At 41.5% G+C, this 16,361-nt stretch overlaps 4 protein-coding genes across 4 annotated transcripts in view; 1 reads left to right on the top strand and 3 right to left on the bottom strand.

Annotated features, from left to right (window-relative positions):
* Positions 1 to 1,649, bottom strand: part of EAE98_009188 (uncharacterized protein) — a gene marked incomplete at both ends in the record, with an annotated part of 1,794 nt that extends 145 nt beyond the window's left edge. The window contains 7 exons of the mRNA XM_038956809.1: positions 1 to 104; positions 170 to 261; positions 338 to 551; positions 611 to 644; positions 703 to 774; positions 1,031 to 1,233; positions 1,578 to 1,649. The exon at positions 1 to 104 is cut by the window's left edge and continues 145 nt beyond it. Coding sequence (XP_038806875.1) covers positions 1 to 104; positions 170 to 261; positions 338 to 551; positions 611 to 644; positions 703 to 774; positions 1,031 to 1,233; positions 1,578 to 1,649 — 791 coding nt within the window. The remainder of the gene's footprint in view (positions 105 to 169; positions 262 to 337; positions 552 to 610; positions 645 to 702; positions 775 to 1,030; positions 1,234 to 1,577) is intronic.
* Positions 1,650 to 3,082: 1,433 nt separating this feature from the next.
* On the bottom strand, positions 3,083 to 6,327 carry EAE98_009187 (uncharacterized protein; the record flags this gene model as incomplete). The annotated part of the gene is made up of 7 exons (XM_038956808.1): positions 3,083 to 4,212; positions 4,372 to 4,924; positions 4,978 to 5,117; positions 5,172 to 5,705; positions 5,759 to 6,086; positions 6,148 to 6,173; positions 6,246 to 6,327. The coding sequence occupies 7 exons, from the start codon at positions 6,325 to 6,327 to the stop codon at positions 3,083 to 3,085; spliced, it is 2,793 nt and encodes a 930-aa protein (XP_038806874.1).
* Positions 6,328 to 8,942: 2,615 nt separating this feature from the next.
* EAE98_009186 (uncharacterized protein) lies at positions 8,943 to 11,258 on the bottom strand (the record flags this gene model as incomplete). Its single annotated transcript, XM_038956807.1, has 2 exons — positions 8,943 to 9,213; positions 9,271 to 11,258. 2 exons carry the CDS (start codon positions 11,256 to 11,258, stop codon positions 8,943 to 8,945), a joined length of 2,259 nt encoding a protein of 752 aa, XP_038806873.1.
* A 3,594-nt stretch (positions 11,259 to 14,852) lies between these two features.
* On the top strand, positions 14,853 to 15,506 carry EAE98_009185 (uncharacterized protein; the record flags this gene model as incomplete). The annotated part of the gene is made up of 1 exon (XM_038956806.1): positions 14,853 to 15,506. One exon carries the CDS (start codon positions 14,853 to 14,855, stop codon positions 15,504 to 15,506), a length of 654 nt encoding a protein of 217 aa, XP_038806872.1.
* Positions 15,507 to 16,361: the final 855 nt, after the last annotated feature.

The following is a 16,361-nucleotide window of genomic DNA, read 5'->3' as shown; positions in this document are numbered from 1 at the left end:
GTTTCCTTATTCGTGTCTGCGAAAGCTTCGAGGGCCTTGACGGCTTCACTTTGGGAAACCGAGACGGCGAATTTGACATTGGCTTTGGTGTATTCGTGGCCGGGCTAGATCGAATGATAAGTATTTGATGGGAAGTTTCGGATGGTGAGAAGCATGAATGGAGACTTACATAAACAACTGTATCATCTGGTACAGCTGCAAGTGTCTTGTTGAGCGCCGTGTGCATTTCCTCTGCGGTTCCTTCGAAGAATCTTCCACATCCTGGTTTTGATCAGCTCTGTATGCATTCTAGCCATCTACTTCCTGTCTCGCTCGCACCAACAGTTTATAAACTCACCTCCATGAAACAAAGTATCTCCTGTGAAAATTGCCTTTCCACTCTTATCCTCCATAAACCAACAAATGCTATCCTGTGTATGACACGGTGTATAAAGTGCCTTGACATTGATCTCTCCAATTGTAAAACCCTCTCCATTCTTGGGTGTATTTGTAACTCCCTCACAATCTTTCCCTCCAATTACAGGTTTTCCTTTGAATTCTGGATCGGCGAGCTGGACGATGGTATTAGCTGAGATTACCTTTGAGGGGGAGGAGAAGATAGAGGTATTACTATTTTATTATTTCCTCCTGCATGATCCCAATGGCTAGATTTCAAGTATCAGAATAATGCTTGCTAGGGAGATGAATGCTGGAGATACTCACTGGTGTGTATTGACAATTGCAACTAAATTGATCTTTCCATCCTTGATTTGTTCTTTTAAAACTGGCGCAACCCTATTTTATTATCGTTAGCCTGACTGTTATTTACCAACTTCAACGTCTCCTCCGTCCTCTATCCTTCTCTCCGTTTCCCCCTCCACCAGCCTTGTCTACCGGTTTGCCAATCTGCTAGCCTCAACCTCTTTTCTTCTCACACCAAATCTACCATCTGCCACTCCCCTCTCCCTCCTCACCCTCTCCTCTCCCAAAACAAAACCCAAACCCAAACCCAAACCAAAAACCCAAAACCAAAAACCAAAAAAAAACTCACTCCCCCGCACTCGCCGGATCAATAATCACCGCATCCCTACTCCCCTCATCCACCACCAAATACGCATAATTATTCGAGCTCCCCTCCCACATTGGAATACTTTGAATATGCATCTTGCGTTTCTGCGTGTGAATGTGTCCGTATCTTTGTCTTTCTACACCTCGACTTTCGGTCTTCGTATTGATGATACTCGTGATATTTCTCTAGAGAGTGTGGGAGAGGGTGATTAGCTTTTGTTCTTTTGTTCTTTTGTTCTCTCCTCTCTTCTCTTTTCTCTTATATTTCGTTTTCGGATTTCGGATCTCCGATTTCTCTTGCGCAATCGTAACATATACATATACATATACATATACATATACATATACATATACATATACATATACATATACATATCATCCATCTCTCCTCCAAAAACATCCAAAGAAATCGCACAATCCCCTCCTTCCCCTCTCCCCTCCCCTCTTCCCTCTCCCCTCCCCTCTTCCCTCTCCCCTCCACTCAAAACCCATCAAAAACAATCAATCAAAAAAAAAAAAGTCAAACTCACAAACAAACCCCTCTCAAAAACATCCAATCCCAATGATCGATCGATCCCAGCACTGCGCAATCTCGATAGCATTTATTGTATATAATTTATATATATAAAAATGTGCACAAGAAACAGAACAAACAGAACAGAACAAGAACAAGAACCTCCCAATTCGAGTCTCGAAGCTACGTACCTAGTCTAGTATCCACCTATCGTAGTATCCACCTTATTACTATCGTAGGTAGGTACTTATCAATCAAATCAACAATCAATCATTCGCCCGTGCCTCCGAAGACTCATATTATGTAATCGATGACGGAATGTGGGGTAGCTACACTACGGAGGTTGAAGGCGTAAGTCGTATAAGCCCTATTTTTAATAAAAGTTGCTATTTTACGAAATTCCAATACTGCTTTTATTAATTCTATTAGATATTCAATTATTCTTTCAAAATTTTGAATTTTAAATTCTTTTATTTATATCTTCAATTTTTAAAATTTGAAAGCTTTTAAAGTTTTAAAAAAATTTAAAAGATTATAAATAGATTTAAAATAGTATTTCCAAAAAGAAAAATATAAATTTCAATAAATTTGAATAATTTTGTTAAAAGTAAAATAAATTTATAATACTTTTATTATCTAAAATTTATTATATAAATTTTTAATCAATATAATAATATTATTAGTTCAAATAATAAAAATAGGATAAAGCTTAATCGCTTTTTGATATGTTTTATAATACTTATACCGTCAACCTCTATACACTATACATCGAGAGTCCTTCCCCGAGCTTGCCGAGTCAAGTTGTACTGTAGTGTAGACCTCATTGTTACTTAATAACTCATGATGAACAATTCTAATATCCTCAGAGTTCTCAAAATATATAAAACGAAATTGTAGTCCTATTAAGCTACTTCTCATTACATATACTGAGCTACATCTCATTCGGCAATAAGAACAACATCTTCAACCATTACATTACCAACATCTCTTTTACTTCACTACGCTTCATTCACCATCATTTTCACAGTTCAATATCACAGTTCAGATAAGTTTACAATAATCGCTAGAAGTATCTTCATTATTAATGCAGGTGACATAAGAAATCGCTATTTTGAACCCCAAGAACATGGTCAAAGGAATTCTGTCCTGTCCCAACCATCACATCATCATAATTCATGGCTGCGTCCATTTATCAACGAACAATCATTAATCTCCATTCATGATTCTCTTTCCATCACCCAGCCCGATAAAACGCTATGGTATCTTTCGATCACCAATTAATTGGCAATTAAGAAGCAAAAAATCAATCAGGTATCAAAGTGAATCCCATGCAAACAAGTAAAGAAAAAACAAATGAAACCATCATCCATCCCCATCCGTTCCAGTTTTGGATTTTTTAACCCCACCAACCCCAAATATGCATTGGTATTATCCGCAGTAGTGGTATCTTATGAAGAAACAATTCCATTCCGCAAAACATAAGAAAAGAGATTATGCATTTGCATCCATCGATCAAGGTAATTAAACTCTACCTTGTAAAACTGGGTTGTTGGATCCCAATTGAGTGTTTCCATTGGTAGGAAGGACATTCTTTTGGTTTGAAGCGCCATTGCCAACAGCACCGTTGCTAGCACTTTGACCCTGTAAGATACCTACACCAGTAGTGCTGGGAAGCACACCTGCGCCGGTGTTATCGAAAGCAGCATCAACTTGTTGATTGAAGTTTTGCTGGCCATATCCTGGTTTTCCATAGTTCTGTCCAGTACCTTGAGGATAATCTTGCTGACCGTAGCCTTGTTGACCATAGCCTTGTTGAGCACCCTGAGTACTTGTGTTACCTGTGTTCTGTGGACCTCGTACGCCACCTTGAGTAACCGAATGTGGCTTTCTTGAGATTTCCTTTGGTTTGGGAAGACTTGTAGATCCTTTGGCACTTCCAATATCAAAGACAGGTGATCTCCAATCAGCGCCTTGTCTAGCATTATTCTTATGCTCGGTTGCCTTGGCTGAGATTCCACCTGGCAAGATAACGTGAGGCATAATCGAATCGTCCATTGTCATAGGCATATTGAATTGCTTATCTGCCACGGATGCTTGTGCTTTTTGTGCCTTCTCCTGTCCCTTGGTCATTTGTCGTTGGAAAGCAGAAAGATATTGTCTGTAAATGTTGGGGATATTCTCTGGATTTTTTTTGGCCTCCTCTTGAGCTCTATCGGCTTCTTGCTTGATTCTAAATAAGAATCCATCGGCTTCTTCAACCTTCTGCTTGATGGCCAACTCGATAGCCTTACAAACAGCTTTTGTAAGAGGTTTGAGCGCCAATGACTTTCCAACGGTGAGCAACGCCTTGTGTCTTGATTGCTTGATCTTAAGCTTGATTTTCTTCATGTTAACTTTGACGCTGTCACATCTCAAGAAGTTTTGACGATTCTTCTCCTCTGAATTGATTGCAGTCAATTTGATGTCGAAACTGAGTCCGGTACCCCCGAGGTAGATATCGAGAATACCCTCGTCGTGGTTGAAAGGACCACCAGATCTCTTGATATAATAAGATATATCTTTTAAATCCATCTGGATGCCTTGAACTGCAATGAAGAATGAGCCTTTCTGTGAGTTGTGGAAACCCTTGCGGCCGAATCTAAAGGAGCTTTCTATAAGGGACATTCAATTAGCAATTGTTCTCAAAAAAGGGGCGATGGCACATCAGGCATGGCCACAAGCAACAAAAGATAGCAATGCATCTATTGTTCTTGCGGGAAGCAGACACAGCGACACACCAGAACAAGGGCAAAGGAAATGCTAGCACATACCATGTTGAATATCGAGCAAGTTAGGCATGAGATTATCACTCTCAACTACTAGATTCTCGATGACAATTTCCATCTTTTGTCCATCTCTGTACTCGATTCTGGGAATTGGTGTGTATCGGATTCTCTCGAGAGCCGCAGGGATAATGACATTGGATAGATCCAAAAGCAAATGACTCTTGAATTTAATGTTACCACTACTGTCGTGGCCCAAGGCATTGAAGAACTTTTGGCAGGTTTCTGCGAAGCGCTTGTTCTGTTCATCGTTATCGAATTCATTTCCGAAGAATTTAATCTCATCAATGATGCGATTAGTATGAGGTCTGTAGCGATCTCTGAGAAGAAAGTTGCCTCTATCGTAGAGCTCGTTCCAATGTTGAGTGGAGCTGTCTTCCAGAATATAACCTTGCTCCTTCAGACACTTGCGAACGAAGGCGTTCATCTGCTGGAACCATTTCTTCAACTCTGGATCCGAATCAGCATCTCGATAGATAGCGTTGATCGAATCGATTAAATCATCGCTTGATGTGTAATTTGCAAAACGCTCAAGGAGCGTCTGGATTTCGTTAGCTTAAATTCTAGTTCTGATGGTTTCAGGGATGTACACACTTTCAAATCATTCTCCGCAGTCTTTAGAGCGCTGTCGGTATGTGCACCTTTAACGGCACCAGATCCGGATTGGCTCAGATTGTGTGCATGTCCCCCATACTGCTCGGCTAAGTCGAGAAGAGTGTCGATAGATTGCATATCTGCTAAGTGTTAATTCTGAAATAAACAAACCGGCAAGTAATTGGTAAACTTACAATCTGGATGACCTTGGATCTCCACAACCATCTTCTTAAGTCTGTGAATAATATTATCACGGCGTTCCTCGGGTAATTTTTTTTGAAGGTAGTTCTTGGTTCTATCTCTCGTCTCACGGCCTCGTTCTTTAGTCTCCTCGGGGATGTTCTCAGAAGCACGTTGCTTCAGGGCATTTGCACCAGCTTGAGCACCAGCCTGGCCATCGATTCCAGAGGCAGTGTCGTATTGTTGATCACGACCAGCCAATTGAGCAGTATCTGCTGGGTCACGCGATCCACTTGGGTGAGCTTGTTGATTAGCATCGCCAACGGCTTCCTTGACATCGTTTTTGTCGATGGGTTGATTCTTTTGGAATTTTTGCTTCATCTGATTCTTCATGTTACCAGCTGAAACATTTGGATTTTCATGCCAGGTATTATCATCGGCGGGACGATCAATTTGATTCAATTGATCTTCAGATGGGTTTAGCCTGCCAGCGGCATTACTAGCAGCGTCACCAGCAATATCGCGTAAAAGGACGACAGCGTCATTCACTGATTCAGATATTAGTATTTGAGGTGGATTTGAGTATACCACATTAACTTACAAAGCTTGCGGAATTGTCCATTGGTTAGAATTAATTGACCGAGAGTCTTGAGGCCTCCCTTTGCCTCTTGACCGTGTTGTTTGGCAGTTGCCTGATCAACAGGAGCTCCTGGAACGGCTGCTGCTCCGCCGTCAAGACGCTCACATTGCCAAACAAAATCTTGGAAAAGTTCGTCTCTGTTCTTGGTGAGAAGAAGGAGTTTTGCCTGTTCGACCACGGAACGAAATTGTTGAGCTAATTCTTGACCTTCATCGGAAAGTCTTTTGGATGGCGATTTGAGAGCCTTCGACTCCAGGAAACTGTTGAGGGCAACATCGATTTGATTATTCTGTACATCGAAAATTAGCAAATGCGCGAGGGAATGGAAGGATGAGAAACAAAATACTTACAGATGGAACTTTTCCAGCTTGGAAAGCTACGCGCATTTGTTGTTAGTAAAGTTGTGTATATACTCATCTGCCGGTGGCAAGGGAGAGTCAAAGCATACCTTGGTACATTCCGTAAAGTTTTAATTTAAGATTGATATCATTTTCCTTTTGGGCGTCATTGACAGGCACGTTGACAGACATGATTGCGGTTTATTGATTAGTATTGGGGTATCTAGGTATCACGAAAGAAAAGAAAGGTTGTAGAAGAGTTCGAAATAGAAGAAAGAGACTTTCTGTCTACTCGAATATCAAGAGTAAGAGACTCGTGGGAGCTGAAGTAGTAGTATATGTAACGTATGAGGTAATGAGGTAATGAGGCGTCTTAAACTTGATGTGTTGTTTGCAAGTAGCAATTGATTGGCTCTTTGAAGGGATGGATGAATAAAGAGGTGAGGTGAATTAAAATATAATGACGATGTTGATTTTTGGAAGTGGGATAATGGGATTGAGATCCAAAAGTTATTAAAGAAGTTGGTATGTGGATGGTTGTTGGAGGTATTGGGAATTGGGAATTGGGTATTGGGAATTGGGAATTGGGAATTGGTATTGGGTATTGGTTGTTGTGGTGTTGTTGTGGTGTTGTTGTTTTCGTACGAGATGGTATGGATGGTATGTGAAATGTGAAGGGATGTTTATCGTGCGTGTATCAAGAATATGAGGAAAGAGAAGAGAAGAGAAAAGTCAAGCAAAGCATGATATGGGGAAAGTCGAATCTTTTAATGCCATCACACTTACTTCATTTTCTGACCTTGTATCATCCAGTACCTACTACCTACCTACCTAGTACCTACCTACGTTCTTGCTTTTCTCTTGCCTTGTTTTTCACTCCCACTTGCTTGTTCCTTTACCTGATCTTGTTTCTTGCCTTTGGATTTCATCTGATCATTACCTCCGCAGTACCTCCTTCTCTCTCCTCAAACCTTGCTCGAAACCATGGGAGCCTTGTTTGTTCTTACTAAAGAGTGGAGCTGCATTGCCCAAGTAGGTAATTACCTATCCCTGGTTGTGGCGGGTGCGGGTGAAGAGCAATCACATCTACCGGGACTGGACGTTCCCATTGCCCTACGTCACTTTTGGTAACTGAGCTCATCGCTGAGCTAAGCACGGAGCTAATCCCTTTCATTGGCGGACACCAACGCCACGTTCCGTCCCACATTTCCCAACTATAACCATGAATAGACTAGACTGAAGATCTCCCGTCCAATTTGTATGGATGTGGATGGACAAACTCAATTGAATTTCATTTGCATCCAAGAGAAATTCTTTGGGGAAATCAAATCAAATCAAATGAAATCAAATCAAATCAACATCTAGATTCCAATTCGACTGTTGTGCTAACGCGTCATGATTCCAACGAGATTCCCATGGTTGTCGTCCCATCGCAATTGGTAGATGGATGCTGCAATACCGGTATTCTTCATTTATCGATACCTGGGTATCTATTACCTACCTAGTACCTACATCGCCTCCCAAAGACATCCATCAACATCAACATGAACATGAAGGTAACTCAAATACTACCCAAGTATCGTAGACCAACATCAGAAAAAGTCTGACCCTTGTAGGTACCTTGTACGAGTAGGTAACATTCAATTAACACTATCTGTCTGTCTGTCTGTGTAAATGTATGAAGTCATAGCTGTATCGAGGGGTCCCAATGAAGAGATTGGATACGATATTATGTAATCACCTTCCACGCAATCAAATCAATTTGATATGTACTACGTCGTATGTAGCAATGTTTCAACATCTTGTTTGACCGAATAAAGAATTTGATAGCTTCCTCCCTCTCTCTCCCTTCCTCCATACCTACCTAGTATTAATAATTAACATAAGTATATATCATAAGGTTACATACATCTCACTCATCAATACCTACCTAGTACCTCCCTACCTAGTACATCCTCAACCCCCATCCAGGAAACTTCCATCATATCATTATTATCATAGATAAATTCGACACGTCAAATAAATCCAACAGCAACAACAGCAACAACAATAACAACAACCACAACAACCACAAAAAAAAAGATCGACACTAGGGAGTTTAACTATTTTCTTGGTCAAACAGACAGACATGGATACAGATACGTCAGAAGTGAGGGGTTACCTAGTACTCCGTAGCGCCTACGATACCTCATACCTAATCATCACTATCATGGTAAAGGAGAGAATCGCATGTTGGGGGGTGAGTGAGGCCCAAGACAATAATAATAAATCCTGGTAACCGCCCTGTCTGGAACAAAATCAGATTGTCCAGGCCAGGTGTGCCGCTATGTATGTACAGTACAGTGTACAATTGTGTAGCCTCGGAATTTTAAAACTTAGATGTGAGCAGGTATCTCTCAAACCTACCTGAGTGCCTAATCGTAAGAGATTGAAATATCAATCATTGATAAATTGTTAATAATTTTGCTATTGGGTATCTGAAATAGAGCTGTATCATCGATATCGTCTTCAACCTCCTAGTACTACCAAAGTAACAATAAAATCCCCGCCGTATCTCTAACTCAATATTATTTTGCTCCCAGTCATTCCTAATTACTGACTCTGAGATAATGAGATAAAATGATATGAAATGTGGTAAAATCATGATTTCAAAATCATCGCTACCTGCTTCCATATCTCGCTCCCAAATACCTGATGCTATACCCAGCATCGTTAAAATCTTCCTAGTTCTCCACCATCATGCGCCATAAATTCAATTCTCTCCCTTGCTTGTCTCCAATTCACACCCCCAGTCACCACGTGGTATCTTATCGTCTTCCCGTTGTACTGGCGTTCTGTGCCGTCTCTAATTGTTGTTTCCAGATGCCATACAATTCTTTAATCTCTTTCTCCTCCTTCCACTTGTCGACAATTCCGTTAACTTCCTTCTGTCTCTTCTTTGCACTCATCTTGTCTCTCTTGGCAAGCTTCTCAATAGTGAGATGGCCTTGACTTTCCAGACTGCCTATCACCCATTGGTTAAGTGCATACTTCAGATGAATGAGTGTATGTGCATTCTCCGCGTTTTCCTTACAGACACTATACGGTCAGGTTAGTCAAAATCCGTACCCCAATATGTACGCAATTGTAACTTACGAGCCGACCATGAACTCTTTGTCTTGAGGTGGTAGAGGTTCATCTCTGCTGTTCAAACTCCGCGTGTCCTTCTCATCATCAGAATCATCTTCCTCGTCATCTTCCTCGGTATCACTATCATCTTTCTCTACTTCGGCTAAGCTGTCCCTGTGGTACGCAGATCCCTTTAATGTGATACCAAAAGTTGGTATATGCTTCCTACGATTACATGCCTCGCATTTGACCTCTCCTAAAAGATCAATCGCTTCTCCTGGAGCAAGTCTCCTGATGATGAATTCGGGGCGGGCGTAGAGACCTTTGGTAAAGTCACGAGTCCATGAAGTAGAAACAAATTTGCTACCAGATAACCCACTGTATGCATCTTCGAGCTTATTCCACGCCGCCTTGTAGATGGGCATAAGATTTTGGTTGAAACCTGGATTAATCTTGTTTTGAACACACCATTCAACTGCTTCCACAAAATGTTCTCTGAGGGGTTTGTGAGCTGCGGCCGTGAGATGTAGAGGAATCATAGCGTAATCTGGTACTCCAAGAAGACCAACGTCATCGTCATCAACAAAGTCCGAATCGTACTCGTCCTCGTTCTCTCGTACAGGCTTCTTTGGCAATTTTCGTTTGCGCGTTTCTTGAACCTCCTCTTCCACTTCCTCGTCTTCTTCATCTTCAAAGGTAGTCAATGCATCACTACCCGAATCATATAAGCCCCCAACTTCTTCCTCATCAGACTCAGATTCTGTAAGAACAGGGTTGCTTTCTCCAGCACGCTTGCGTTTGAGAATCTCTAATTGCTTCTGCTTAGCAGTTCTGTGCTTCCTAGGCGGTCCTCTTCGTTTGACTTGTGGGGAAGGAGCTGGGCTGTCAGATTCGGGGGGAGTCGTCTTGGACAACTTAGTCATGGGCGGCAAATCATCATCTGAATCACTCTCATCCACGACCCTCGTTCTCTTTACAGGCGATCTAATAATACTATCCTCATCATCAGAAATGATGGTAGGACGCTTTCTCTTCATGGGTGAGGTTAGAGGCTCGTCATCCGAGTCATCAGAATCAATCTCAAGTGCAACTTGCGGGAAAATCCGTGTTTCTTGACGACGTCTAGTAGAAGATGGAAGTATATCATCCTCGGAATCCTCATCGGCCTCCTCACAAGATTCATCGCTACTTTCTATTGGCGCAGCTAGCTTCTGACTAAATAGGCCCGGACGTTGTGAAGGTCTAGAGTTTGATGCGAATACGTCATCGTCACTTGTATCTGACAATGTTACCGATCTTTTCTTTGGGGTAGTCTTCGGGGGTGTTGGAGGTTTGGGGCTATGAACTAGGGCTTTTGATGCCCTGCCTCGATTTCCAGAAGAGGGTAAAGGGGCGTTATATGTACTTCCACCTTGTATAAAGCCTCGACCTGTGAGCGAACGTCTCCTCGATGAACCAGCTCCAGAAGATTTTGTAGCAGAACCTGTGATCTCAATATCCGAGTCGTCACCTGAAGCTTCTGTGGCAGCGGTTTCCGCTTTATTCTTCTTCGATGGAGTCATTACTTCAACTTCAATTGTAGACTCATCTCCCGAATCAGTGGCATCCTCAATAATTGGCTCCTTCATTTTTGAACCACGAGTGCTTCGACGTGATCCGCTAGTTACTTCTGTATCTGGAATAATAATTTCCTCTTTCTGTGAGCTTTTCGCGGGTGTTGGCAATGATCCAAAACTGATTTTTCCATCTCTCGCATTCTTTCCCTTGCCCCCGGATTTTCCTTTGGTACCCGAACTTGCTTTCAACGGCGACCCTGAAGACATCCCACTGCGTGTAATCCTTCCTCCATTTCCTGCAGATGTGCCGCCATTCGTTCTCTCGTATCGAACCTTCGCAGGCGATGGTCCTTGGCTTTTCGCATGTGAATCTAAAGGTACTTCGGTGGAGATTGGATCGAAGGTCAAACGTGTTTGTTTTTTGCGCCGCTCCTTTCGAGCTATATTTGAAGAGCCCATTGCCGCAATCTCGAAGGCTGCGGGGTTGTTTTGAAAGTTGTATCTGATGTTTGATCGTAAAGTTGCAAGATTGAACAGAATCGCAAAAGGTGAATCGAGATTTGAGACAGGATGTATTATATTCGCGAACAGCAACCAGTAATTATTTTCAAATGGTTTGTAAAAGAATGCGACGGCGAATGCAATATCATAGATCGTAAGATGGTTGTGGAAACAAAAGCAAAGAAATGATCTGTAAACCACAGAGGCAAAAGTGACGCGGGGAATCGCGCCAAAATTACGAAATCACGTGCCCTAATTTTTGATATCTTTTAGTGTGGGGAAATGAGCCGCTTTGCTTGACAACGAAGATCTCTTCTATCAACATGCGAATTTCAATCGTCTTTCACAATGGGATTTCGCATGAATGGGTACACTGAATGATATCTGCACACTCTATGAGGAGGGGTCTGAGACAAGGCGTCTAATGATCCTGACTGCAAAGATTATTAAATCCCAAAACCAATTAGAACATTCAAATCGTCTGAGACTTTGACTTTGATTGGAATATTGAACTATTTTCAGAATTCTAATTGCTTTTAGACGTTCAGCACTTATATTTTTGGACTGCAGTCCGGACTATTGGATACTCTGGGACTCTGAGGACTGTGCTACTGTTTCCCGTATAATTTCCTCTTGAGAGAACCATGTGCGGATGTTTAGTCAAATTAATGAATGCAACGACCTCCTCAACTCAAGATTCATTCTGAGCTCACAAGTGTGACCTGGAACTTTCTGGTGTGAATCTTCGAAAGCAATTCTTGAGTTTCTTTTTCTGTTTCACTTGAAGTATCATGTTCTGGTATGTCGCTTGCCAAATGAAATACAAAATCCTATATCTCTTTACTCTCTCTGCATGTGTAAGAGCCCGTTCCGACAATGAATTTTGTCATCCAGTATTCTGTCTGTCTACACTCAAAGGAGGAAGTCACCGTTCTAGGATTAGAAGCCACCTATTCGGTTGTATTTTCGCTTATCACGTTGGTTTCTTTCAAATTGTCATTCTCTTGATTTTGCATTCATTTGAATTTGGACATTAGAATATTAATGTCGGGACGGCACAGGAACAACATTTTAATAATCACCTACTGTGAAGTTTAGGTACATCGGAGCTTTCTTTTCCAGCGTACTGAAAGTTTGTATTCTTCCATTTGAACCATCTCCTTACTGAGGTATGCATTCATGGATTCATAAGGTTGCTCCACATAATACCCGCATCTTCTCATAGCTCTTTCCTCCCCAACATCTCCCATATCTACCTTTACCTCTTCTTTCCCTCTCAGTACCTTGGTGCAGGGCTCTGACTTGACTTTATAATTCAATCTATGCATGAAATAATCAAAACAAATGATATAGTGTAGTGGTCAAGCTCCTCACTTTTCACTCTACAACCTCAATGAGATTCGCTAACATGGAATAACAGCAATTGGTCTCGTGGTTTTATTCTTTGAATAACAACACTTGTTCTAGTAGTTTAGTTCCGTTTGTTTTTGCAGTGTTCAGATACCCCAGCACTTACTATGTTGCTCTTGATAGTCTGAATTCCGCCACTTTCAAGAGAAGACGCCTCATGGTTAGTGAGCAAATTGAGACGTGGTATGCATATAACTTTCTCATCAACAAATGCCAGACCTTGACCACACAATTCTTTTTTGGTTATTGAGAACCGACACCCACTTAAAATAAAAAATCTTAAGGAAATGTATATCTTATATAGGATTGGTGGTCAAAATTTTGACCAGTCTGCAAGTGTGAAGTACTCAGAGAGTGCATGCGCGATTAGAGCCCTTTGCTTCAAGCAAGCCTTGAGATCAAGGTAAGCGACTGGTGCAATCATAAGCTCAAGAACTGTGGGGACTTGTGTGAATCCTTTGCAAGATGGACTTCCGTGTTTGAGAGCCATGGAAAATCCCCTGTTACCAAGGTGGTTTCTATCAACTTATTCAGAGCTCAGATCTATTTGGGAAATGTATAATCGTACTACCACGATGTTCAGTAATCTGAGATACCTTATCGATCATGGATAGCTATTTAATTGTTCATAACACCAACTTACAGCACTCGAAGTTCAACCCGATTTGATTGATGTGGTGGCAGATGGCAGAGAAGCCATACAATAAGTCCAACAGGTCCAATACCCAACCTGCCCTGTAATGTTTAGGATGTTAAGCTCACAACTCATTAGATTATTCACCGATTTCCATCTCTATGGCCGCTCCACACGACGCCCACACGAGATTGGCTACTATGGTGGCGATGTGTCGCCTAACTTACATGATAAAAATGGTGTTCTTTTCTCCGAGTCCTCAAGATAAATGGGGCCTGCTGTATATCAGTATGAGAAGATAGCTCACCCATTGCAAGGAGATCATTGGATCGTTAAATCTATTGATGATTTGAGGTTGTCAAAGGTTCATTACATGAAGCCGGTTTATTTCTTCGAATGATTTAGGAGGAAAATGAAATGAGTTTGAAGATAGATGCAATAGTTGTTCCCACGGGTACTGCGAAGGTTGCAATATCTCCATATCGTGGCAGCTTTGGCAGAAAGTGGAAGTGATTTCTAAATAGACCTTGTACAGGTTGTGACCGATGCTGAGCTTCTGGAACTCATAAACTCCTCGTTCCCAGCAATGAGTAATCATAGCATTGTCTGGTGTTATTCTTAAACGCTCGAAGTTTTCTTCCAAACAGTAGAGGAATGTTCAATATTGAATTCTGACTTGACAGAAATATGAAGCTTCCTGGACCCAAATGAATGTGTCGATTGAAGCTCAGTGAGACTTTTTGTATTCTTACATATTCATATTCAGACTCCGTGAAAAGTCACACAATGAATATGGTCTGCATGCGTAGAATCAGGGTCTGATTCATGAGGAATCACCTTCAATGAGTAAATTGGCATATATGACAAAGAAGTTAAATTGTCGGTCGACTTGTCATTGTGCGATATCTGACTGTTCAATGACGGAAAAGACGTTTCGACTAATTGATCACCAAGTATATTGTTAAATTCATATAGAGATACGCCACATGAATAATGTCAGTACACTAATTCTATGTGCTTAAGAGCTTTGACGATCTCCTTCTCAGACTTGTTCTTCAAAGTTCCTCTACATCTTTACATCATACTGTGGAAAAGTTTCAGGCGACCAATACTTACAACATTATCGTGTGGCATCGATACATCTTCACATCTCTACTCACTCATCTGCAACTCTACCTACCTCTTCCCCTTCGTTGGCTTACCCTCAATTGTCGGGGTTTAAATTCACGTCGAGTAAGTCTTAATACTATAATATCATTTCCCGGAGGCTAATGGCATAGATACGTACACAAACATCAACCCATCAAACTTCAAGCTGACGCATACACGCGATGTCAAACCACCATGGTCCTAACCATGCCTCCCTGCCTGCTATTCCCTCGCCCTACATCCCACCCAACTATCGTCCAGCCAATTCTGGCTACTCCACTCAAATGACCCCTCATTATTTCAAACCAAACCCTCCCCAACCCAACTATCGCCCAGCCAATCCTGGCTAATTCACTCAAATGACCCCTCGTTATGTCAAACCAAACCCTCCCCAACCCAACAATCTTACATTCAACTATGGAGCCAGAAATGGCAATCATAGTAGCAACAAACCTCGGGACGAAATTTGCCACACTGCATTTCGCCTCTGTGGACGCTACCAACGCTTCGAACTTAAACCTTCCGAGCACTCTTCGCGCCCTAAGAACACCCTTCAGAAAGAACGTTGTGAGGACTGCAAAGCTTGTAAAAATTGTTTCGCGGCTAGATACCAAATACATGAATTCAGGTTTGCACCAGAAAGGGAAGGATTTCGAGAGTTCCTCAATAATGAGCTAATAGAACTGTGGACAGGAAAGAATAGGCTGTTCGTGGATGGATTTGTCGACAGTGACAATACGCCCTCTTTTGATTTAAGGCAGATTATGGATGTCATTTCGAAAGCTCCGAAGAAATTCAAGGATGAAAAAAAAATAGAGAACGCGAAAAAAAAACAGATGCGCAAGCAACAGAGAAAGCAGCAAAGACAACGAGAAAGTACACCAGAAGTGGCATGGGAATTGCCTTTGCGAATCCACTCCTCGCAGATGGCACGCACACATAGTTATTCGCCTGACAATGAGCAAGATCGTTACCCATTGATGGAGCGCTCATATTCGCAGCCTTTGGGCTAGGCTCCAGGCATGCCGAGAAGGATATGGATTTTAGAGAGAGCTTTCTTCGGCGAGAGGGATTCTGTGGACTCATATTAATTTCATATGTTTAACATTTCATAGAAGAATAATCAAGCCTGACTTTACAAAAACCCAACATGGTTAAAGTATTCCCGTTCCAAAAATCGTATGAATATGTGTGCATTTCTGACATATGAATCATTCGAAAAGATTTTTCTCAACTTGACAGTCACATAAATCATTGCAATGTCTCACCGATATCTTAATGCCAAAACTTCATATGCCATAGACCCATCGAATCTTTTCTTTGCAATATTCGTGCCATATACTGCTACTAGGATTACCAACGGGTGTAAGGACTGATGGGACATTGTAAATATTGACTTGACAATATTTTTCCGAGGCTCAGCTCAGAAATCTCGAGAATTGTTACAATGGCTTATCAAAAACTGATAAATGAAGCAATTGAGTCTCATGTTAAAGAATTGAAGAATGAATTTGTGACAAAATCTTGAAATTGAAAAGTGTCCTGTCAGTCGATACACCCACTAGTGGACTATTGAAGTAAACCGCAGTATCAATGTGAAGTTATTTTCACATCGCTATTAGATCTTTGGAGATTTAGGTTATATATGTGATATGAAAAACATTGCTGAGGCCCAAATGCAGATAAATATACTTTTTCGGATACGGACAAAGTTGGTTCTGTGCGGATGAGTACTTTTTGTCCCACTCCTCGCCTTTTCCCTCCCTTCTGTATGCATAACACCTCGATAATATACCACAAAGACCCTTCAAGTAGCCAATTCGAAAAACATCGTTCTATAATATACACTCACCTTTTCGCGGCCACGG

The sequence above is a fragment of the Botrytis deweyae genome (assembly GCF_014898535.1).
Source record: "Botrytis deweyae strain B1 chromosome Unknown BDEW_026, whole genome shotgun sequence".
Lineage (NCBI taxonomy): Eukaryota > Fungi > Ascomycota > Leotiomycetes > Helotiales > Sclerotiniaceae > Botrytis > Botrytis deweyae.
The sequence above is the reverse complement of the archived record's forward strand: the minus strand, read 5'-3'. Positions and strand labels throughout refer to the sequence as shown.